General features: G+C 41.6%; 1 protein-coding gene across 4 annotated transcripts in view; it reads right to left on the bottom strand.

The window, feature by feature from the left end:
* Nucleotides 1-26,133, bottom strand: part of NRXN3 (neurexin 3) — a 1,738,382-nt gene that overhangs the window by 917,589 nt on the left and 794,660 nt on the right. For all 4 annotated transcript variants that reach the window (XM_010844398.1, XM_010844399.1, XM_010844400.1 and 1 more), the window contains one exon: nt 10,023-10,142. In XM_010844398.1, the coding sequence (XP_010842700.1) occupies nt 10,023-10,142 (120 nt within the window). The remainder of the gene's footprint in view (nt 1-10,022; nt 10,143-26,133) is intronic.

The following is a 26,133-nucleotide window of genomic DNA, read 5'->3' as shown; positions in this document are numbered from 1 at the left end:
CGATGGACGTGAGTCTCAGTGAACTCCGGGAGTTGGTGATGGACAGGGAGGCCTGGCGTGCTGCGATTCATGGGGTCGCAAAGAGTCGGACACGACTGAGCAACTGAACTGTACTAAACTGAAGAACAGACAAAACTCATGGACGCTGATAAAAATCCAAGCTGTAGTGACCTCGCAGAGGAGGAGAATGAATGACTGGCAGAGGCACGAGGGATCCCTCTGGGAAGATGAAACCGTCCTTTATCTTAACCAGAATGCTGGTTATATGGTTATAAATGTTTATAATAATGCACTTAAGATCTGTGCATTTTGCTGAATGTGAATTGTATACCCCAAAATGTCCCCTCTAAAAAAAATGTTAACAGGAAAAAATAAGGGAAGGAAACCAAATTATATTTACTAGCTCTATTTTACAAGAAAAGATAAAGTCATTTGCATTTCTTTTGCCTCTGCATGTAAATGCTAATAAATGGAAATGTAGGAAATTATAAGTCTATATTGAAAAATACATTAAAATTGTATCTGAATATGACTAACAAGATAATATAAAATTACACTCTCTGGACCAATAGGCTCTCAGCGGATTACTGCCGTCACCATCAATAAGTAACTAGCCCAGCACACCAGAAATAAATGGATCATAATTAAACATAAGCAATAAAAATGGCCTACAAATACAGCATGCTGAAGACGGCTGAAATGAAATTAGTGAGGCCAAAGATTGTTACAACTCATAACAATTCCTGACCAGCAACAGATCCCTGAATTCTGGAGCCCATTTCTCCTTGAACCACAGGTCCAAGTATCAACTGGAATTTGTAGAAACAAATGTTACCCAGCTTTGTTTCTACGGATGGTTGTGCAAAACAAAAGCTGTAAGCAGTCCTGGCTCTTGTTGAATCTATCTGACACCATGTATTAATACCAGCAGTACAGTAGATTTTAGGCACAAAATAGTCACTTCCTGATATCAGGGGTGTTTATAAGCAAGAGTGATTCCCATGATTCCCACAAGCTAGCCATGAGCTGCATCTACAAAACTGTTCCCAAGAGTACCATCCTCCTCACTCGAAGATGACTTTGGGTTTCACTGCATCCCCTGGCCTTCTTTCAGCAACACTGAATATCTGTGGCCCAGGAATAAAACACAGAGGCAAAGGAGAAATATTAATAAATGGGAGCATCACTTTCAGTGCTGCTCACTGGTGAATGCTTCTTTTGTATCTGCCTTCCCCCTGGATCTTGCTGATCATGGTGTCAGGCTGCTTCTCCCAGCCTTCCTGCCTTCTCTAGACTCAGTCTCTGCCTGCCTAAACCTGCCAAGCCTGTCTCAGCTTCCTCATCTGTGAAACAGGGATCAGAAGAACATCTACTTTCTCATGCTGTGTAGATGACAAAAATGACATAAATTCAGCACTGTGACTGGCACACAGTGTAAGCAGTTAAAAATAAAAGTAATGATATAAGGACAATATTCAAGGTAAATAGGATTTGTAATTTAACAGAACATAAAAATAAAAATTATCCAAAACTTAGAAAAAAAGACTAAGAGAGACGTGTCCTTAAAATGCCTTATAGGGCTTTCAGTAAAGAATCCATCTGCAATGCAGAAGACCGCCTACAATGAAGGAAACCCAGGTTCGATCCCTGGGTCAGGAAGATCTCCTGGAGGAGGAAAAGGCAACCCACCTAGTATTCTTGCCTGGAGAATCCCATGGGCAGAGGAACCTGGCAGGCTATAGCCCATGGGGTCCTAAGAGTCGGACATGACTTAGTGACTAAACCACCACCACAGGGATGTTGTTTAACATATCCACACAAGAAATACTTAGTTTTATGGGAAAATGTATCCTTGTTTGAAATAGATATTTACTATTAATTGAAGCCCAGAGTCTATGAGATGATAATTAACCTGTAGATTTCTATTCAGCAGAGATCAACTGTTCAACAGAACATGGTGGTGGTGGTGGTTTAGCCGCCAAGTTATGTCTGACTCTTGTGGCCCCGCGAACTGTAGCCGGCCAGGCTCCTCTGTCCGTGGGATTTCTTAGGCAAAAATATTGGAGTGGGTTGCTGTTTCCTTCTCCAGGGATCTTCCTGACCCAGGGGTCAGTCCAGAATCTCCAGGCAGATTCTTTATCATCTGAGCCAACAGGGAAATCCTGTTCAGAAGAATAAATAACATCAAAAGTTAAGAGCCTTTTACCCTGTGAGACATTCACCAGTTTTATACTGAACCTAAATTTGTATTTTAATATTCTTTTTAATGCCTATAAATATCCAGTTCTTCAAATAATCTTTTGTGATCTTGTTGCTTACATTTAACCATATTGTTGCTTCCCTCATTGAGGAGTTAAATAAATTTGGGCACACATTCATTCTATATTTACATGAGTTATGTTTTAACTTTATGAAAACTACATTTGTATGAGTCATGTTTTTAACTTTCTGAAAACTAGACTGAAGAGTAGCTAATAGTTCTGTAGGGACTATTACATGCCATGTCCTGAACTTCACAATTATGAATTCAACTTATCATTACAACACTCTAATAAGGTAGAACGTAAAAATATCTACATTCTAGAGACACAAAGGAATTAATTAAGTAGCACCAAGGTAACACAGCCATTAAACAACACAGTCCAGATTTGAATAGATGCCATCCACTCCACGTCAGCTGTCTCATCCACTCTGCTATAGGACATAAACTAAAACTGTAATAAAGTAAAAAGAAATGGAAATCAGAAGGTGGTCAACAGAGAATGAAAATATAAATATCAGAGGCTACAGGGGATATTCTAAGTCTAAATCTTTAATACCTAAAGATCTTCTAACTTCATGGCCTCATCTGAGTATTAGAAACAACTAAAGTGTTCTAAATTTCAGAATAGGATAAAATTAATAACCAGGAACACAGAGCTTATCTTTTCCAAGTCTATGTGCTGAGCTGTGCTCTACTGCTCAGTCGTGTCCAACTCTTTGCGACCCCATGGACTGCAGCCCACCAGGCTCCTCTGTTCATGAGGATTCTCCAGGCAGGAATACTGGAGTGGGTTGCTATGCCCTCCTCCGGGGGGCTCGAACCCAGGTCTCCCACATTACAGGTGGATTTTTTCCATCTGAGCTGAAGCCCTTTCCAAGTCTATGCCATGCTATGCTAAGTCACTTCAGTCGTGTCTGGCTCTGTGCGACTCCAGAGATGGCAGCCCACCAGGCTTCCCTGTCCCTGGGACTCTCCAGGCAAGAACACTGGAGTGGGTTGCCATTTCCTTCTCCAATGCACGAAAGTGAAAAGTGAAAGTGAAGTCGCTCAGTCGTGTCCGACTCTTAGCAACCCCATAGACTGCAGCCTACCAGGCCCCTCCATCCATGGGATTTTCCAGGCAAGAGTACTGGAGTGGGATGCCATTGCCTTCTCCGTTCCAAGTCTATATTCTTATATAATTCAGTTGTCTGAGAAGACTTGCGCAGCTGAAATTTTAAGTCCTCTAGTCTAGCAACTAGTGCTGATGCTCTCTGTGCTTATTTCTAATAAGGACTAAGTAGCAGCAAATCTAATGATAATGTGACTTTTCATGTCAAACAAACCTGGGTTCAAGTGCTGACTCAGCCAGTTCCTGTGTGACCGCAGTTTTCCCATTGTAGAAATCAGGACCAGAGAAGAAGAGTATTTCTTCAGGAATTTGGAGTGACTAGGGCTTCCCTGGTGGCTCAGACAGTAAAGAATCTGCCTGCAGTGTGGGAGCTCCGGGCTTGAACCCTGGTTTGGAAAGACCCCCTGGAGAAGGTTATGGCTACCCAGTCCAGTACTCTTGCCTGGGATATGCCATGGACAGAGGAGCCTGGCGGGCTACAGTCCATGGGGTCACAAAGAGCCAGACACGACTGAGCGACTAACACACTTGGGATGACCAAAGGGATGACATCTTTAAAGGTCACAGCAGAACGTCAGGAACGAAACAAAGAATTGACAAGTAGCAAATACTATTAGATATATTAAAACCTATTACTGCTCCTGTTTACTAAGTACTGATCACACTCCTTGTGCTGTAACAAAAGAAGCTAAGTGACTAATTCAATTTCATCATGATACAGTTAGAATTGGCATTTAAAGCAATTTGATTCTAAAGCTGATTAACCTAATGACTATGCTATGAAGTTTTTTATAATGCAATGTTATATACGTTACAAATCAACCTTTTAAAAATATGGTTTATTATAATTAAATTTCCAAGATCAAGGTCTACCAATGGTTCAGTGAAATACGATGTGGACCCTATTAGGGTTATTTATACCCAGGACTCAGCAAGAGATTCAACACACCAGGGGCTTCTTTTCCAATGACCTGGGCACCATCACACACATTTTACTAAAGGAAATTAGGAAATCTAATTGTTTTTATACTTTGAAAATGCATGTTGTGCAATAAGAGCACAAACTTTAACCTGAGTGTAAGTTTAGCCACACAAATGCTTAGAATAAAGACAGGAAAGAAATCTGGCAATCACAACAGCATTTTCTATAGAGGTAATAGAGGGAGTTGAATCCACATAATATCCGAATACTGTCTTCTGACCTGGTGCCAGAATAGACAGGAATTGAAGGAGAAATTCTCCGAGAGAAAATGACTGTCTCAGAATGGGAGCCCTGAGATCTGTGGCAGGAGTGACAGCCAGCTGAAGACCCCAAGGAGAATCAGTCACTCTCTTATTCACTCAGCACATGCCGACTCTTTACTCAGCACACGCTGACTGCTACAGGCTCTGTGCTGTCCCACAGGGAGACAGAGGGTAGGAGCCAGCCTATCTCAGAGAGCTCACCCCACCCAGACACCCACCCTTTAGAACTACACTCTGAAGGCTTAACCACCAAAGGGAAGGTCCAGGTTCCTTGGAGTCCACTGAAGAAGGGCCAGCCAGGCCCCATCCCTGACCCAAGAGGCTTCCAGAACTTCCTCCAGCTCAAGGAGGGTGTCCTTCCCACACAGCTCCAGCCTTCTCCCAACCAAAGGTCGGGGCTTTGAAAGTCCCCCGTGCTCTGATGGGGACAGGTGTGGGCACACGGGTTTACTCACAGGTAGAATACGTGCGCAAGAGGAGGCCCATGTATTTGCAAAAGGTTAGGGGAGAAAAAAACATGGGAGGAAATAGTCAGAACATTAACAGTGACTGTACTTTATTTCTCTGTGCTTGGCGGAATGAGGCCTTACCTACCCAACCCTAGTTCATGTCATATTTGCTTAGGAAGCACTTGCATATTTTCCAAGACTCATTTGTCAATGAAAACTTTTCTAAAGGCAGTAGCTCTCCGAGATGGAGTCTCAGCCCCAGGGAGGGTTGATCCCCTTCCACTTTATGACTTCTATTTACCGTTCATATTTCTATTCAAGCACTTTCATACGTATCTTCCCCCACTAGACTGTAATGTCTTTAAGAACAGGATGGATGTTATTCATGATCCTATCTGCAAATTAGAAATGTCCGGTGAGTGAATAAATGATAAAGTGTGTTCTAAGCAGAAGATAGAGGCCTTGACTGAGAACTTCTCAAATATGGCCTATTTGCTGGACAGGCAAAGCCTGAAAACAGAGGCAAGGAGCAAACACATCACCAAAATCATGGATATATTGTAGTATGATATCCGTGGAAATTAGTGCTATACATACAACATAGGCTGGTAACACAATGCCAGGGTACCTATATGAACCCAAGAGACAGAACACACACACACACGTCTGTCCCCTTGTTTGTGCACTAAATTATGTGTATATTATTCATTTTTCGGAAGCCTGAATGGGAAATGTGTTTTTAACAGATGTAGTCAATACACCCACCTACATTAAAAAATAAATAAACCCACACAATAAATAAAAAGGCCAATCGATAGCCAACAGTGCTGCTCAACAGCCACTCCAGCAGAAAACTGTCTGAAAAGGTGCCTCACACACCACTGTCTGCACGATCCATAGCTGCTTGCTATTGATTTGTTGCAAGCAAAGGACATCTGTTATCACACGCCCGTGTGAACCCACCATTTCTCCAAGTAGCTCTCAGTCTACCTTGAGCAACATCGTACACGTAGCTGGCTGAAGGTGGGCTGAGAACCCATGTTCATTCCTTTCTCTTCACCCCCACAAAACCATTATAAACACTCAATTTATAAATCCAAGAACTTGACGTGGGGACTCACGTGACACAGACGGCCCCGTGTTCACTTCTCCGGGGCACAGACGCAACTGCGAGATTCCAAAATCGCAGACAACGCTAAAGAGTTGTCATGAACAGGCCTAAAAGTAACGAGGCGGTGAGGATAGATGTGAGGTGTTCAACATTGGTGTTTTCAACAAGCCCTCCCCAGTGATCACTTTTTTGCACACGTGTGGGAATGCACGAGTGGGCTGGGTTTTGCGTGACACTGTGTGGCATCGTGAAGGAGAGAGGAACCCAACAACAGGCTGCCAGTGGAGGCGGCATTGCCACTCCACACGGGAAAGGGGTTTTGGATTCTCCTGATGGTGCAAGGGCTGCAGGACACTAGAACTGCCCTGATTCTCAGCCCTGATTGAAAAATACCAATAAGAACCCAATATCCAAAAGGAATCTCCTTACCAGGACCTGTAAAAGGTTCCTATCTTTTGTTGTTTTTAAAATGTAGCCCCTACAACGCGTCATCAAGTTGGATGCAGCTGGTGCTCACTCTCAGGGCAATCAGCCCCCTCAGCTTTGAATGTTTCCGAACGGAAGACTTTCTTTGGAGCATGTTACTTGTGTGTCCTTCCAAAGATCTTACTGGGTCCTACAGGAACTCAAAATTGCATCTGGGATGAGTGTACCTGCTGTAGTTTCAGAACAGCCTGAAACATCACCTAACAAAACTATGATTTTACCATTATGTGAAATGGCGGATGCCTTAAAACTAGATAAGACAATTAATAAATCAATTACACTTGCGTCTCCAATCAGACGATTTCTATTTTTACTCTGTGGAGTTGGTGATGGACATGGAAGCCTGGTGTGCTGCAGTCCATGGGGTCACAAAGAGTCAGACACGACAGAGTGACTGAACTGAACTGAACTGACCAGCCTCAGAGAACACAAGCCGTTCTTTGACAACCACTTATATCAGTTTTACAGCTATCTTTATAAGGATGAACCAGAAATTTACCCCATGGCCTCCATCAATCCACATTGCTCTCACAAAGAATGAGAGAATAAAGTTAAAACCATCCAGGCTTGGTCTATTCATACTAAAGGAGGCACAGTTTTTAAATGTAAATTCTACTCATGGAGGCCATTTCTATGTGACAGCACCTTGAAACTGTCAAGCAAATGTCAAATTGAGCAAACAGGCAAGAAATAACAAAAGTTACAAGTGATAGAACCAATGCTAGAAGAAGTGAGTGAGACTCTAAAATGCAAACATGTTGTAATCAACTTTTCTACATATGATGAGCTGAGCATCTTACTTTGGAAAATATCTTAGCCTAGTCATTTCCCTATTGAACAAGTTTCAATTCTTGGATTTGCAATAACTAATTGAGATGTTTTCATTTCTATCTGCTATCCTGAGAAACCACTCATGGAAACTTATTCAAACATCTCCCCTGTGAAATGAAACTATCCCCTGCCATACCAACAAACAAGAAATGTCACAGCGACCAGCGATTCCTGGCCTCCAAATGTGAATGAGGGCTCCCAAAGCCACAATCCAGTGGATGCTACCACCTCCCAACGGTGGTTGCTGAGGAGCCAGGGGAATGCAAGCACCAAGGTGAACAAGGAAAGAGGATTGACCCAAGACAGCTGAGCTCCATAGGGAAGAAATGGATTCAGTGAGCCCAGAGGCTTGCGTGTCCCCATACAGAGAACGCCAAGTTCCTTAACTTAATACTTGACCTTTGATGACAACGCCCCACTTCCCCTCCTGGTTCCTTGGACCAGTTTTCTCTGAGCTACTGACATGCTGTGTCTGGTCCACTCTCCAAGAGGAGAACAGGCAAGAAGAGTCTTTCAAGGATTTGGGCTCAGAAGTCTTTTACAATCAAAAATTCCACTGCATTGTTTACAGGATAAAATTCAAAATACATTACCCTCAGCCTGGATGTCTTAAAACGTTTTTGGAGGATGAGGATCTACTGCCACAAAAGAAACACTGACCTTTCCCAGGACTGGTTCTGGTACTTCACGACACATTGACAAATTGCTCAGGTCAGATAATGCAATAGTCCTCATCCCAGACTGAGGTACAATCTGTTCTCAACAAAGTCAGAAACAATCATAGAAAACTGGAAAGGATCCTGGTTGATTTTTAGCAGCAAACCATGCCTGGCACGGGTGGCAGAAGGGAACGTGTCAGCAAGAGAAAAATGCATACATACCTTCTGAAGACTGTGTCTATTCACTGCCGTTAGAGAACTTACCTTTCACCCTTTCCTGTGTGCAGTCTCTTCCTGATCACGTTCTACCGGAAGTGATATGTATGTATGTGTAATATGGAATAAACTTGTGAGGGTAAAGAAGCATTATGCTACCACTTAGGAAAAAAGTCTCCCATGCAGACAAATTGGAGGAAAAAGAGCATACAGCACAATTGCTCAGGGACCCTGGATGGGTCTATCGTTGCCTGTTTCAGAGTGGAACAGTATTTCCAAATCATAAACATGGAAACAGGACTTTCAATAACACCAAATAATTGGAGAGAGTCATCTAATGCCAAAACTTTCTGCAAAGAATGTGTTCTTTGAAGTATAAATACAGAGGCAAACGCTTACATCTAGATCAATGAGTTTCAAAAAATTTTCTCTCTACATATCCAGATTCCCCACTTATTTTCCTTAGTGTGTCTTAAGTGACTGACAGAATACACGACAAAAAAAAAACAGCTACTAAAAAAAAAATGGAAACCAGGACGAGAGATTACTACAGACTTGATCAAAGTTGAGACGTGAGGAATCCAGGAAAACCAAACAGACACACTAGAGACAGCATTGTAATTGGCACCCACTCCCACCTGCACAAACTGTAATACAACTTTAGTATTTGTTCATATCGCATTATGCATCTTTTTTACCAAACCAATTAATGGCACCTATGAGTTCAGATTATAAAAATAAACTCCTACCATGAAGGCTGCCTTTAGAAAAGCAGAAGGTCAGCAGGACCTAGTAAGTCAGGGCTTTTCAACAAATCTCTTTGCAATAGAGATGCAGAAATTTCCAGTGTTTGCTCATCAGTGGCCACATTGGAAGGAAGCAGAGATACCTGTTACAGATTCCCACAGAACGTAAGTATGAATATTTCCACCACAAGCTCTAGAATTGCCTTTATGAAATCAGTCTTCTCCTAGAATGAAAACGGCTGATGCACCCAAAGCTTCACGAGTGGACAAAAATAGCAAGTGGCTGTCTTCCAATATGAAGCGAATACACAGATACATACATATAAACATACTGGCAAAATAGAAATGCATATATAAACAGAATGACTATGCACATATAAACTAAACAGATATCAATACATTTATCCAGAAGGAATCTCTGCCTACATTTGAAAGACCCTTCAGAATGTGTTAAACATTTCTAGTTGGAAAAAAATAATAAACTCTTAATGTCTTCATCATTTGGAAGGCCTAAGAAATTCCCTAAACTCAGACTTTCTGAGAAAATAGCTGTATTCCTTAATATCCTCTATGTTATGTTAGTGAGAGAGTCTCAAAACTGTTACCCAGATGATTTAATTAATGGAAAACTGAACTCCTTAGAACAAAAATATTGTCTTAATTGTTTTGTCAAAGGTAATCTAAAGAAAAATAGGGAGGACGTATGGATAAACATCTGGTATGGTTGAACAAGAAATGTCTCTGCTCTTCCACAAGAAAATTAGCTTTCTATTTTCCAAGTTTCTGGATGAGCAAACTGCTTATGAATTGTTCAGAAGAGTCATTCTTTTACCTAATGTTCCTTAAGATTTCTCCAAACCTCTGAACTCTTTGAAAATATCCCAATATGAAAAAGCTGTACTCACGATCATTGCACTGGTTTCCAGAATAGGAGGTCATGGAACAGTCGCAGGTGAAGCCTTCCCACTGCTGCATACAGACCCCCTGGTTGGCGCATGAATCCTCCTGGCAGGTGGTACTTGGTCCTAGTAATTCATAAGAAGAGCAAGGAAGAAGAAAAAAGGAGAGAGAGAGAGAGAGGTGTTCAAACTAATCAGATTCAAAGCCATCACCTGAATTTACTCTTCCCAAGCCCCAAAACATTCAAAGACACCACCGCCAAGAATATCAGTTCTATATCATGCAAGAAAAAAGTCACTGTATATTTACAAAAGACGACAAACACACACTTAGCCACAAAGTATCAACAGTGACACACGGAAGGGAGAGGGCTGAACACACTGTTCTCTTTCTGGCAGACTCTGCAAAAGAGCTTCGTCTCTACCATTCAACTAGAAAGATACCTCATTCGGAGCAGGGTCTTTCTAAATGGAGAATGCTAAAGCAGAAAGATGCACTCCCATGATCCTTGTGAATTAAGGCATGAAAGTTCTTTACAGCCTACCCCGTGACGCTAGGAAGATGTTTGATGAGAACGAAGAGAAGGAGGAGGATACAGCAGCCAACATACATCGATGTTTTGGGGGTTATAAGCACTAGATGATGAGCACTTTGTCTACATTATCTCACAAAGCTTGCCAGTGACCCTAAAAATGTAAGTAATGGTGATTACCTCCATACCACAGATTTAAAAAACTAAGCTCATGAAGTAAAAGAGTTTACCCAAGGTCACACATTTGATTATTAAAGGATCCTGATGTTCAATTTAGGGAAATTAACTCTGAGACTAACTACCTCATAGGTTCTTAAAGCATAGTTTCAGACCAGCTTCACCTAGGAAGTTGATGGGCTGTGCTTAGTCACTCAGTCACCTCTGACTCTTTGCAACCCCATGGACTGTTTGGAGGAATGCAAATTATTCGGCCCCAGCCCTGATCTACTGAATTAGAAATAGCATGGAGGGAGTGGCAGAAAACTGTGTTTGCACAAGCTTCTAGGATTTGGGGGTGCAAAGCTCTTTAAGAGAAGGGAATGGCAACCCACTCCAGTATCATAGCCTGGAGAATTCTATGGACAGAGGGGCCTGGCAGGCTACAGCGTATGGGGTCAAAAAGAGTCAGACACGACTCAGTGACAAACACTTTCACTTTCTTTCAACAGGAAATACCTTACTATTCAGGATATCCAAGAGTTTTCCAGAAAGTCACAAGGGAGGTGAGCCCACTGACTCATCAAATGTATTAGTCAGGATCTGATGCAAAAATCCACTTGACCCAGTAAAAATATATCCACTGCGGTAAATGCATATTCACAGTTCCCAGGCACAGAATGTTGAAATGTAAACATATCGGGTCCAAGGATGCATGTTCAAAAGAGATGCATGACTACAGAGGGTTTGTCTTCTGGGTGGCAAGACTTTTTGTATTTATCCATGAAGAATGGACGCAGTACAGACCATCGCTCCTAACACAAAGCTATTAAGATATGACATAAGAAAGTTCAAGACAATTACTAGCACTGGGCGAGCAGCATGGCCGCTGGGTTTCTGCAGCTCCTAAATGCCATGTAGTTCCCCCATGCGGAGATGAAAGGAGGTTCATGGTCATGTTCTCAGTGGGTCTTCAACTTGAGCATTGTGTAGGACAAGGCTTATTAACAATAGCAAATCAGGACGGCTTCTTTCAAAGGACAAAAGCTTCTGAGAAGTCCACGGGGCTCCCTGACCAAACAGCTCTCACCAGACAATGGGCTAGTAATTCAATTGTGCTCAAGAATCAGAAACACATGGAAGGCTTTGCCTTGAAAGACAGCAGACCAGCAAAAACTTCAGGGAAACAATAATCCTTTGCAGGTTCATTGAATCTGAAGACAAAAGTTTTCCCATGCCTCTCTCTTTCCCTTTAGCCAAATTTTAGTCATTTTCCAAGGATCAGCTAAAATGACTCTGGGATACTGAATATTCCCCAGTAACTTTAGACAACAATTCTCCCATTTCTTAGTGGTCACAGCACATATCACGTACATCACTACCGTTTATATATGACAATATTTAACATTTTATTGCACATGGCGCTGTACTCACTTACGCAATCCTCTAACTCTTTCACATTTTTTACTAGTTGTCCCCAAAGATGGAATGCTACCTACAGTTAGAAAGCGCGTTCTATGCTTTTGGTTATGTCCTTGCTGCACCAAGTGTGGTGCCCGATGCAGAGAATATGTTTCGGTAAATGTGGAACTGATCTAATCCATACTTCCAAAACTGGAGTGTGGGGAAATGCAGCTCTGCAGAGGGAGAAAAAAGTTCCCTTTGTCAAAGGTTGGTCAGGAATTCCATACAGAGGGAATTACAGGCCATTTCCAAATCGCACAAGAATGTGCTCTGCATTCATTAGGTGAAAGTGAAAGTCGCTCAGTTGTGTCCAACTCTTTGCAACCTCTTGGACTATAGTCTGTGGAATTCTCCAGGCCAGAATACTGGAGTGGGTAGCCTTTCCCTTCTGCTGGGAATCTTCCCAACCCAGGAATCGAACCAGGGTCTCCTGCATTGCAGGTGGATTCTTTACCAGCTGATGCATTAAGGGGCAAGTGCTATTCAGAATCAGATAATCCTCAAAGACTGACTACATGGTAATCCTCTCAAGAACCAGGGAGGTTTCAGGGTTTCAGGAAGGACCAGAAGGATCCGCAATGATTTGTTCATCTGAGTCTGAGTCCTACTTTCTTTCCTGGGTGAGATCCCAGGGTCCCCCGCCTCCTCCTCCAGCCTCATTTCCTACTGTTCGTTCACCTGCACACACCAAGCTCTCTTCCTTCTGATTTCTCACCACACAATGATGCTCAGAGTCTGGGCACCTAGTCAGTGGCCCCTGCATGCCCTGGGGGCTTGTGAGAAATGCATGTTTTCAGACCCCACCCAGACCTATTGCCTGGAGGCAGGGCTCAGGAATCAGAGGCAAGACTAGTCCTTTGGGTCATTCTGAGGTTGCTCAGTTTTAGGACCACACAGTACCCCCACCCCCAACCCGAACATTTATTTCAAGACCACCCCTGCCTTCAAGTCCGCAGCTGTTGCTCAACCCATAGACTGAAATGTCCTTCCTACAGAACTTCAGATAACTGACTCGTTTCCTTCTTTAAGTTGCAGCTCAGACTTTCTTCAGACTCTCCTATTTGAGGAAGTCCCCATCAGGATTTCATTTACTTTCCAGCCTGTTTCCCTCTTTATTTAATTCACAACAACAACATGGACAGTAATAAATTATTTATTACGTTCTTTCCTGTCTATCTCATCCTGGTGGAATATGAGTCCCTTGAAGGCAGATACCTTGCTTGTCTTGCTCACTTTTTATTTCTCTAATTTCTGATAAAGTCTTTGGCATAACATAAGGGCTCAAAAATATTATTGAATGAAAGAAAGAACAAGAGAATCAAAAAATAAAGGGTTAAAATTCTTTCGTGACTTAAAACCTGTGGTTTTCCTAACTAATAATTTATCCACCGAACTTAACAACTCATATAAGCAATTTTCTATTTGGAACCAAATGTTTTGGGGGTAGTGGTGGTGGCGGTGGGGGGATTTAATTGACCACATTTCCTCCTCTAATTTAACTATTAGACTCATTCAATCTCAGCAGATGTTGGGACAGACTCTTGGGTTGCCAGTGCCCAGGAAAAGCATGTGGTAACTGTGCTGAATGAGTGTGAGCTGAGACTAGGCTGAAAAATACTTTCTGAATAGCAATATAAGCTCCTTTCCTTATTTCAAACTCGTTATGTACATCCTTTCCTGAATAGACTATATCTTATATGTGTATCTGTTTTCCATATTCTCACAGTGTCTTCCAAATTGAGAGACAGAAAGAGAGAGAAGAAAGAAGGGAAGAAAGAAAGAAATATTGGAGAAATAGATAAAGGAAAAGAAAAAACTTTAACAATGCTTCCAATTGCACACCCACTGAAATAATTCAATCTTATGCAAATCAAAGGATATAACAATAACAAAGTAGGGCAATTACCCAGCACTTATCTACGTAAAATGGTTCACGTATTTAGTCTTTGTAAACACAGGATAAAGCAATTATAAGTACTAAAGAATCAGAAAGAAAAAAAAACAAACAGGAATGCTCTTCTCAGGGAAGACACCCAGAACTTCAAAAATAAAAGAATTCTTTGACCGTTGATCAAATTGGAAGGCAAGGATTTCAGAAAAGTTAATTAAGTCACAGATCAGTTATGTGTTTTGTTTTGTTTTGATTTGTGCTGGGTCCCACAGGGAATAAGAAGCAGGATGAGGTCTCAAACCTAGGTGTGCAAACACCACAACTGACCTCTATGGACATCAATAAACTTGTGTGTGTGTGTGGGTGTGTGTGGGTGTGTGTTGCTATTAGATTAACAAGAGTAACTTAAGGTACTTTTAACCTACAACCAGAGAAAGATAACTTTTTAAATGTAAGAATGTGGCTGTTTTAACAACAAAAATTTTCAAATCCTATTTCAATTCAAAATCCAGTTAAAAATAAACAGGACAATCTAGCTTTGTCTAAGTATACGGATAAACATCTGTATCAAATGCATATAATAATAAAGATAATAGATCTTCCTAAAGACAATAATCCTACCTAAAACATTCTTCCAAATAAACCTAAAATTTAAGATACAGTAGGATAATATAAACTTTTGGAATTATATATTTAGAAAGTTTTTCAATTATTATTAACAATAACTTCAAATTGCGCTAAGGCTGCAGGGAACCCCTGCATAGGGATGGTGCATTTAATATGTAATCAATGCTCACTAAAATAGTCACATATTCTTTTGAGAAAAGATAGTGACTTTTCTTTGTGTAGTAGGGAAAGTGACAAGGCGACAGAGAGATGCATGAAAAGACTAAACAAGTTGTCAATGATGTTAGTAGGTACTCCGGTTTTAACTCCCATCTTGGTTTTTAGTTTATGGAGAAGCATCACATTATGTCTTTGTTCTTTATTTTTTTCAGGTGAAAACTCTGATGGCTGCCACAAATTTCTCATCATTCTGCTTGAACCTGGGATTTTCTTTTTAAGAACTGTCCCAGACAGTCATTTCATGCCTGTTATTGCTAAAATCTACCTCTGCTGTAAACGCAAACTTACTCAGTCACCTCCTCTTCACGGTCCAGAAAATCAAAAGTTGACAGACTGCCTTTTACTACTTGCAGGTCCTTGAGACAGAACTGCTGTTGGAAGCACAGGACACTCGTATTGGAGTGAATTTCTGTTATTGCCGAGGAGGACTTAACCAAATCTATGCCTCAAACATTCCAATTTTAAACAGGTAAATAACCAGCACTAGCTGGTCCTGGCCATAATGGAAAGGTGGGCTTGGTGATGATACATCTGGTCTGATTCCCAATATGCATTTATTCTAAAGGGCTAAGGCTGGTAGCCCACTAGTGGGCACCTGGAGCAGTTGGTTTAACAAGATTCATCATCTTTAATCACACAGCATAAGGCATCTGCACAGTGGGATTACAACCTCAATGTGAAGCATCACAAGAGTAAAACACTGTGCCAATCAAAGGATTTGCTGGCCCATATGAAGCACTGACATGGGAAGGAACCACAGGGAGCTGCCATGGGCTGCCTACAATGATATTGTCCAGCTCCAATTTTATTTCCTACTTCTGTAAGTTCATAAACATTTCCAATTTACAGTTTTAATTTGCTTCACAGAGGAAGGCTGACCAAGCAGTAATTGAGTGGGAAGAAAAACAAAAAGAAAGAACAAAGAAAAGGAAGATGAAGACATGTAGATTTAACAACGCCAGGAATCAAAGGCCACTGGAGATACAGAATTCATGAGGGCATCTTGGTTCCAACCAATTGCATACTTGTGCATATGTGTATGTGTGTGTGTGTATGAAAGACTCTTACCAGCTTCCTGATCAATCTACAGCCGCTACTGCTAAATAAAAGAACTAAAAGTGTCAAGGCTTCATGAGAAGTATTCTTGACATTCAGTTCAGTTCAGTCCAAAAGTCACGTCCGACTCTTTGCAACCCTGTGGACCGCAGCAAGCCATGGCTTTCCTGTCCATCACTAAGTTCTGAAACTTGCTCAAACTCATATCCACCAAGTCGGTGAAGCCATCCAACCATCTCATCCTCTGTCTTCCCATTCTCCTGCCTTCAATCTTTCCCAACATCAGGGTCTTTTCAAATGAGTCAGTTCTTCGCATCAGGTGGCCAAAGTATTGGAGCTTCAGCTTCAGCATCAGTCCTTCCAATGAATATTCAGGACTGATCTCCTTTAGGATGGACTGGTTTAATCTTCTTAGAATCCAAGGGACTAAGAGTCTTTTCCAACACCACAGTTCAAAAGCATCAATTCATTGGCACTCAGCTTTCTCTATGGTCAAACTCTCACATCCATACATGACTACTGGAAAAATCGTAGCTTTAACTAGACAGCCCTTAGTCAGCAAAGTAATGTCTCTGCTTTTTAATATGCTGTCTAGATTGGTCATAGCTTTTCTTCCAAGGAGCAAATGTCTTTTCATTTCATGGCTGCAGTCACCGTCTGCAGTGATTTTGAAGTCCAAGAAAATAAAGTCTGTCACTGTTTCCATTGTTACTGCATCTATTTGCCATGAAGTGATGGGACCAGATGACATAATCTTTGTTTTTTGAATGTTGAGTTTTAAGCTAACTTTTTCACTCTCCTTCCACTTTAATCAAGAGGCTCTGTAGTTCCTCTTCACTTTCTGCCATATGAGTGGTGTCATCTGCATATCTGAGGTTATTGATATTTCACCTGGCAATCTTCATTCCAGATCGTGCTTCATCCCGCCTGGCTTTTCGCATGGTGTACTCTGCATATAAGTTAAATAAGCAAGATGACAATATGCAGCCTTGACATACTCCTTTCCCCTCTGGAACCAGTCAGTTGTTCCATGGCTGGTTCTAATTGTTGCTTCTTGACCTGCATACAGATTTCTCAGGAGGCAGCTAAGGTGGTCTGGTATTCCAATCTCCTTAAGAATTTTCCACAATTTGTTGTGATCCACACACAGACTTTAGTGTAATCAATGAAGCAGAAGTAGATGTTTTTCTGGCATTCTCTTCCTTTTTAATATGAACCAAGGGATGTTGGCAGTTTGATCTCTAGTTCCTCTGCCTTTTCTAAATCCAGCTTGAACATCTGGAAGTTCTTGACTCATGTACTGTTTCAACAGCCTAGTTTGGAGAATTTTGAGCATTACTTTGCTAGCATGTGAAATGAGTGTGATTGTGTGGTAGTTTGAACATTCTTTGGCATTGCCTTTCTTTGGGATTGGGATAAAAACTAAACTTTTCTGGTCCTGTGACCACTCCCGAGTTTCCAAATTTGCTAGTATATTGAATGCAGCACTTTCACAGCACCATCTTTTAGGATTTGAAATAGCTCAACTGGAATTCCATCACCTCTACTAGCTTTGTTCATAGTGATGCTTCATAAAGCCCACTTGACTTTGCATTCCAGGATGTCTGGCTCTAGGTGAGTGATCACACCATCATGGTTATCTGGGCCATTAAGATTATTTATTTGTATAGTTCTTCTGTGCATTCTTGTCACCTCTCAATATCTTCTGCTTCTGTTAGGTCCATATCATTTCTGTCATTTACTGAGCCCGTCTTTGCATGAAATGTTCCCTTGGTATCTCTAATTTTCTTGAGGAGATCTCTAGTCTTTCCCATTCTATTGTTTTCCTCTATTTCTTTGCATTGATCACTTAGGCTTTCTTATCTCTCCTTGCTATTTTTTGGAACTCTGCATTGAGATAGGTATATCTTTCCTTTTCTCCCTTGCCTTTCACTTCTCTTCTTTTCTCAGCTTTTTGAAAGGCCTTATCAGACAACCAATTTGCCTTTTGGCATTTCTTTTTCTTGGGGATGTTTTTGATCACCACCTTCTGGGCAATAATGACCTTCCATTCATAGTTCATCAGGCTCTCTGTCTATCAGATCTAGTCCCTTGAATCTATTTGTCACTTCCACTGTATAATCGTAAGGGATTTGATTTAGATCATACCTGACCTAATGGTTTTCCCTAGTGTTTTTCCCTACTTTCTTCAATTTAAGTCAGAATTTGGCAATAAGGAGTTCATGATCTGAGCCAGGTCAACTCCTGGTCTTGTTTTTACTGACTGTATAGAGCTTCTCCATCTTTGGCTGCAAAGAATATAATCAATCTGATTTTGATATTGACCATCTGGTGATGTCTATGTGTAGAGTCATCTCTTGTGTTGTTGGAAGAGGGTGATTTTTATGACCAGTGTGTTCTCTTGGCAAATCCCTGGTAGTCTTTGTCCTGCTTTATTTTGTACTCCAGGGCCAACTTTGCCTGTTGCTTCAGGTATCTCTTGACTTCCTACTTTTGCATTCCAGTCCCCTGTGATAAAAAGGACATCCTTTTTTGTGTTAGCTCTAGGTCTTGTAAGTCATCACAGAGCCATTCAACTTCCTCTTCGTTGGCATTAGTGGTTGGGGCACAGATTTGGATTACTGTGATATTGAATGTTTTGCCTTGGAAATGAACAGAGATCATTCTGTCATTTTGAGATTGTACCCAAGTACTGCATTTCAGACTCTTTTGTTGACTATGAAGGCTACTCCATTTCTTCTAAGGGATTCTTGCCCACAGTAGTATATATAATGGTCATCTGAGTTAAATTCACCCATTCCAGTCCATTTTAGTTCACTGATTCCTAAAATGTCAGTGTTCACTCTTGCATCTCCTGTTTGACCACTTCCAATTTACTTTGATTCTTGGACCTAACATTCCGAATTTCTATGCAATATTGTTTTTTACAGCACCAGACTTTACTTGCATCACCAGTCACATCCACCACTGGGCATTGTTTTTGCTTTGGCACAGCCTCTTCACTCTTTCTGAAGCTATTTCTCTACTCTCCTCCAGTAGCATGTTGGGCACCTCGCAACCTGGAGAGTTCATCTTTCAGTGTACTATCTTTTTGCCTTCTCATACTGTTCATGGGGTTCTCAAGGCAAGAATACTGAAATGGTTTGCCATTCCCTTCTCCAGTGGACCACATTTTGTCAGAACCGTCCTCCATCATGATGTTAGGGATAAGGTTATCCTTACTGAGCTGCATGTGTGTCTAGGTCCCTGCAGCAAGGATGCTGCCGTAGCTCTCAAAGTACATCTATGCTTACAGTATTGTGTCCTCTTGGCTTTCCCAAAGAGAGTCATTTACAGACAATATACCATTCATCCCTTTTAAGTGGCAGCAACCAAGCTCATTTCTATTTAAAGTAAGAAAGCTATGATCCTTAAATGTGTCAAGCATCCCTCTTCATAAAGAAACAGCTGAGAGTGAACACTCTGGTTCCCATTTCACGGAAGATTAAGCAAAACCAGAGAAGAGGGTCCTAAATGTTATTATCAAATTTCATTGCAGAAAGACCTAAGAGTAACTGTGTTCCCAAGATCTTCTTACATTTTTGTCTTGAAGGCTGGACCTATGCCTTAGCTTATGATCAGAAGGGTCCCATCAAGCATGCTCAGGCTCCTTCTCCTCGATCAAGGGTTCAAAACAGTCCATTGGTTAGGACAATGAGTGAAAAACACTAAGGATAAAATCGAGCATTTGGGGGGGACACTGGGACAGTTCAGTAGCACCCTCGTTCTCCTCAATAACTTTTACCCTCTCATCACACATTGAGTATAAATAAGCCAAGATGGACATGAAAATTGGTGGAAACTAAGATGCCCTAATGAGTTCTTTATTTCCAATGGCCTTTGGTTCCCTGCACTGTTAAATATTCAATGACTAGAACTATAAGAAAAAGAAAACCTGATATGTAACATTTCTGTAAGCTGATTTTTATAGCATAAAATACTTTCTCTATAGCTAATCTCAAGGTATTCATAATACGTCTTACATGATATGGATCAGCTGGGAAAATTCCTGAAAATTCCTGTGCTGATGTCAGCTCCAGCACAGTACTTCCCTTGATGGCCAATAAACAACACAGAGTAGTTATACTTGGTGAGAAAAGCGATTTACCCATAGGACGCTTCCAGACAATGGAGAGGTCACGGGAATGGGGTGTGTGTAAAGGTGAGAGAATGGTATTGTCATAAAACCAAGAATGCTTGCTCAACCCACCCTATTTTCAGAGGCTGTCTGGGTAATAAAGGTCAAATGATTAGATCAGATCACCCCTTCTTTTTTAACAACCATGAACAGGTCCTCAAAAGTCAACGTTGCCTCAGAAAATACAAATTGGGACCTCATTTTTCTGCTTTTCCTTCTTTTCTCAGCATTGATGGAGCAACTTGTTGGAGTAGTAGAGGGTAGTTTTTAAGAGAGAGAGAGAGAGAAGGGATTTCAAAGGTCGGCACAATGACAGAGAAGACTAGTTTCAATTGCTTTAATGAACACTGTACCAGTATCATCCGGAACTTAGTGACCTAGTACTGCCATGAAAACCATCAACCATAAATTCAGCTGGATGACCCTTTTGGATACTCTCTGGTCATCTCTGTTCTGTTTCTGCTTTGGAAATATGCAAATCTGGATTCACACCCCCATAGCATAGTATGGGAAAGGCCATAAGCTTCAAAATCCAGCTTTATGACTTACTAGTAATGTGAAATTGAGCCAGCTACCTCAATTCTCTGAGCCCCCGTCTCCCCATTTGTATAAAAGAGATAGAAATTGTTTCTATGGTGTAAGGTGTTAATAACTAGAACCATAAGAAAAAAAAAAAGAAATAAGAAAACCCGATCTGTAACATTTCTGTAAGGTGTAAGGATTCTGTACATGGCGTAAGGATTGAATTAGGCAACATATGCAAAGCCTATAAAGTCATCCTTGACCTGGGAATAAAAACATCTACTATGCAAGGTCATTATCATTGTAGAGACACAGGATAGAAAGTCCTTAGCATGTGCCTGCACAAAGGAGACCCTCAATAAAGGGTATTATCAATTCCATTGAAAAAGAAAATTAAGTTCTCTCTACCCGTTTTAGTTGGGTAAATCAGTCAGGAGTGCAGAAATGAGACACACTGAGGCAGCAAGTCACAGTTACAGTTCTTTCGTGAAAAACCTCTGTCATGCAATGTTGAGAGACAAGACAGAAACCACTGTGGGAAGTTCCATTTAATTCCTATCTCTCTTATTATTGCCCATAATGCAAGCCATTTTTGAGGACCTGATTTCTATTAGGTCAAACACTGAATCACATAAAATACAATCGAAAAAGGAATACAGCTCTTAGCTTTGAAGAAAATGAAGTGAAGAACTATATTTCTTGTGGTAAGGAAAGCTGGAGGATTACTCACTAAAAGTATTTGGCTGATGGCAACTCTTATAGAATGACCCGAAGGCATGTTTAGGTTTTCAAGGTATCCAAACCAAAAACATTTATTGACCGACTCAAGACACGCAGCACTTGGAACCAAATCTGATCAATCCTTGGCCCCTCCTACCCACCTGTCCGTCATCTAAGCAGAGGGATAATTTGCATTCCATAAAAGAAGCTATTCATCTCCAGAAATAGAAGTTGCTAAGAGGACAATGTGATAGAAAGTGGGGAGAGGATATTCTGATTAATCACCTAACCCAATAAAGAGCTATTCCTTTATTTCTGGTGATTATGACTCATCTGCCTCACTCCCAACAGACCAAACTTAATACTGCTTTTATAGTTGAGCAGCTTCTTTCTATGGATAAGCTTTTAGGAATCTTTTCCACTCTAGGAATACCCCTCTTACAAATAAAAAGGAATCAGAAAATTACCCCTGAAAAGCCCATAGGCATTGTTATTCTATTCAAAGGACCTTGAAGTTCAAGGGACTGTAATTCTCCGAGAGGCAGCACCTCACAGGGGTCTCAAGGGAACTCTTACTCCCTCTTAAACTGGAGGGGTGCAAAGTCTGATCTGAACCCGGGCCATCAATCAAGTTCCTCCTTGACACTTTCGGTCATGATGTGCAAATGCATCTGCTGTGAAACACAGCAACACTGTGGGGTGGGAAGGAAATACACAGGAGAGAAAGTTCCTTTTCTTCCTCACTCGTCAAAGGTTAAATCCCAGAAAGACACATACTTGTCTTCTTAGCCCACACCAGTACCAAGTGTCAGTTTCACAGCTCTTCCCTCTGTCTTGGAAGATGCTACTTCCCTCTGAACCACTCTCTGCTTCTACTTCCTGTCTTCCTCATCCATCTTGCACCTGGGTGTCAGAGTGAACTTGAAAAGATGAAAATCTGACCTGAGTCTCTGTCCTCCTTAAAGCACCCCCAGAGTAAAGACCAATGACTTCCACAAAAGGTCTGATGTTACCTGTCTCCATCCAACTGGGCCCACTTCATCCACAGTCACATCCCCACATGCCCATTATTTCAGCCAAACGGAGCTTCTGGTAGGTGCTCAAACTGGCCAAGCTCTTTGAGCTTCCACCTCTCATCTACCTAAAACATGTCCTACTTCAGACTCAGTTCCAAGTCTGCCTAGAAAATCTCTCCTGAGCACCCACCATCACCCCAGGCAGCACAGCAGCCCTTCTCCCAGACCACACAGCCAGCTCCATGGTCACTCTAGCGTAGGGGTTTTCACTCTGCAGTGTAGCTATTGGCTGATCTCCTACAGGTCTCTTTGTTGTGGAGAAGAATGAATGAAATGAATGAATAAACGAACAAATAAACACATATTTTAAAAAACACCCCAACAACACAAGGACAAGAGGATTCAAGCTGCTGACTTGTCACACTTGTGCCACTTCCTAGATCCACCATTATATTTCCTTCTGAATATGATTTGCCTTTACTTTTTAGACTCATTTTTAGCCTCCTTTCCTTGTCAAATGGTTTTACTGTCCTTCACAATTAGGGTAGTTAGTACTATCTGTGTCCACAGGCTGTAGCTGAAAAGGCGAGTATGAGTAACGGCCCATACCCCAATGTCAGGAAAACAGAAAGGACAGGCATTTGCATTCTAAAAGGTCTTTTGCCATAATATCCAGAAAGAGTAATACGACTCAAAATAATTACAAAGAATAACAGTCTCCTGCCACAAAGAGACTGGTGAGTCATCACAAGAATGGAAGAGAATTTGGTCAATGGAGTAGTAACATAAAAACCATACTGATGACTAGACTGCTTCTACAGATGAGCATTTTAGGACACTCTAAACTATTATGTCCCCAAATACATATCTACACTTTGGTCAACAATTTATTGTACGGCATAGACATGAACTATGAGTCCTATAAACCATTTCTCCTTTGAATGGGAACTTTCAGATCATTTTGCTACATATGAAGTCCCCTTGTAAATTTCTGCACAGAGTTCTTACCATGAAAAACCATAAAGTCTAGGGGCAGATGCAGCTGTCTAGTTTTATCTAAAAGTATCTGGTCACAAGAAGCTCTGACAACCTTGAATCGTCTCTTTTCTAGATCAAATCCTGCCCTCTTTTATCTCCCATTCATTTACAGAGTAACATGGAGTAGACCTAGTTAGAAAACTGAATAGAATGTCTAAAAACAACAGCCTTTCGCATCACTGAAAGGGCCATATATATATGAAATGGAAAGCTATTGTACAGCTACCTAGGACTTCAAAGTACTAACCCAGTGCATGCTCTTTTCGTCAATTTTATGACATATTAGCATATTGCTGAATCTGCTAAGCTGAGATGAAGAAGAAAGAGTGAGAGTAAAATGGCTAAGAGAGACTTCTGCTAGTTGATATCCACCCAAGAGACAGACACTTGTGCTGGTTACTGACATGACATTTAACAACTCATTGCAAAGTAAATGATCTTTTAGGTGAAAAGTAATTTTTTTTTTTTTTTTTGCCACACTGGGTCTTTGCTACTGTGCGTAGGCTTTCTCTAGTTGTGGCCAGCTACTATGGTGCATGGGCTTCGTATTGACTTAGCTTTTCCTTTTGTGGAGCACAGGTTATACGGCACAGCCTTCAGCAGTTGTGGCCCTTGGGCTCAGTAACTGCCGCTCAGAGGCTCTAGAGCACTGACTCAGTAGCTGTGGCACATGGTCCTGGTTGCTCCGCAGCACGTGGGATTTTCCTGGGCCAGGGCTTGAACCCATGTCTCCTGCACTGGCAGATGAATTCTTAACCACTAGACCACCAGGGAAGCCCCAAAAGTATTATGTTAAAGCTAACTCCATCTACCTAATTTTAACAACTGGTGCTGATTGTGAATTCACAGAAGCCATCCCAGGCTCAATTGCCCCACCCATCTTCACTCTCAGCTGAAAGACGGCTAAAAGGCTGGGTCTTGTCTGGCTCTTCTGCATCAAAGTTCTGACACAACAGGACAGGTGAACCATTACAGACTTTGAAAGGTGCCTCTTTGAATGGTAGGAGAAGCAGTTTCTGCAGTAGATATTCACTGATATCTAACATGCAGACATTATCAAGGGGATTCAGGATAAAATCGATACATTGATTAGACCTCTTCCTCCCCAAGAGTACTTTTTTCCTGTGAAATCACAAAACAGGAAATTAAAGTGCTCCATCAAAATCCCCAATTGGGGACACAAATCTCTAGAATGTTTTAATAACATTAATATATCCCGAATGCCTAAAAGATGTCTTTAAAATGAGTTAAGAGAAAAAGGCATTCTCTTTCATAAGTTCCAAGCACTCAAAACTCCTGCTCTGAGAAATGACCTCCCTGACCCAGAAAATAATAAATTAAGAACACAAATGGGCTTTTATTTTCTTTTTCCAAGTGCTGTCTTCTGTCTGGAATGAGTAAATTAAAAGGAGCCTACCTGCTCCATGACAACTACTTGGAGAGGCACTTCCAGAAATGGATTAATACGTCTGTGGGTCATCACCACATAGGGTGCTGTCAAACCTCTTTGATCACCTCCAAATGGAAGCATATTCCCATCCCCAAGACTCCTTGCCCATGCAGTTCTTTTTCATGCAGTGATCCGGGTTCTCTGCCACTGTCTGTAAAGAACACAGGGTTCAGCCCCCTCCCCACGACCACCGCTGTCCAAGAGGTGTGACAGCTTGAAGGCCTCTAGAGAAAAGATCCCAAGGGTGACACAGGACTTCTTTCAGTCCAAAGTGGTAATGGGAACAAGAACCTTCTCTACCTTGCAGGTCAGCTTTGGTCAACGCAACTTTGTTAGCGAAAGAACAGAAGAGGTGAAAACAATAACCAGAGGTTAGTAAGAGGTGGAGTAAACGAGGGGTCACATTACAGAAATGAACACACAATCGGCATAACCAACATCACTCGGACAGACACTTGAGATGCTCCACACGTTTCTCCAGAGACAGCACAGACAGGGAATGCACAGACCAGGGGTGGAGCAGGCCTCGGTCATCAGAGCCACGACAGCAGAGCGGGGGCGGGGGAAACGCTGGACGGGACAGGGCACAAGCAGTGGCACAGGAGCCTTCCCACAACCACACAGCAACCCCAAGGCAGATGGCCCAGAGAAACGACTGCCCATCGGTCAGGATGAACATCAAGAAAGAGGCACAGGACGTGGCCAGACTGAAAGACATGTGTGCACAACCAAACGGAGCCCACAAAAATAATTTTGCACATGGAGGAGTTGAGCATGGAAGAGCTGCCGGGGAGCGTCCCTTGTAAACTCCTGAAAATGCCACCAAGGAAACTGGCACTAGAAGTGGGCATTGCTAGGGAAGTGATCTGGGGACACCCAACCATCTCAACTGGCTTAATTTATAAAAAATGGAGCCAAACCCAAATGGCAGTGGGCAAAATGGCACCCAACCCAATGCCCTTTTTATTTATTTATGCCAGTCTCCAAATGAAGCACATGCTTTCTCTCAGATGTTTACCATCTGCAAGTGTGGGGTCGAATTTCTAGCCAATCCATGCCTTGGTTTCTGCAGCAAAGCTGGCCTCAAGATAGAGATATTTACCAGCCAAGTATTGAATCAGACAATATCAAAAATCCCTAGCCCAAACTGAGAGGCTGCAGGTCACAGTTAGATGTTGGCTAAGCTGTTCAGAAATCACACTCAACTTTTAAATTATGCACTCCACATATATTAAAAACATAAAATAA

This window comes from Bison bison, unplaced genomic scaffold, assembly GCF_000754665.1.
Source record: "Bison bison bison isolate TAMUID 2011002044 unplaced genomic scaffold, Bison_UMD1.0 scf7180017864201, whole genome shotgun sequence".
NCBI classification, from domain to species: Eukaryota; Metazoa; Chordata; class Mammalia; order Artiodactyla; family Bovidae; genus Bison; species Bison bison.
Note: the sequence above shows the minus strand (reverse complement) of the source record. Positions and strands in the feature narration are given on the sequence as shown.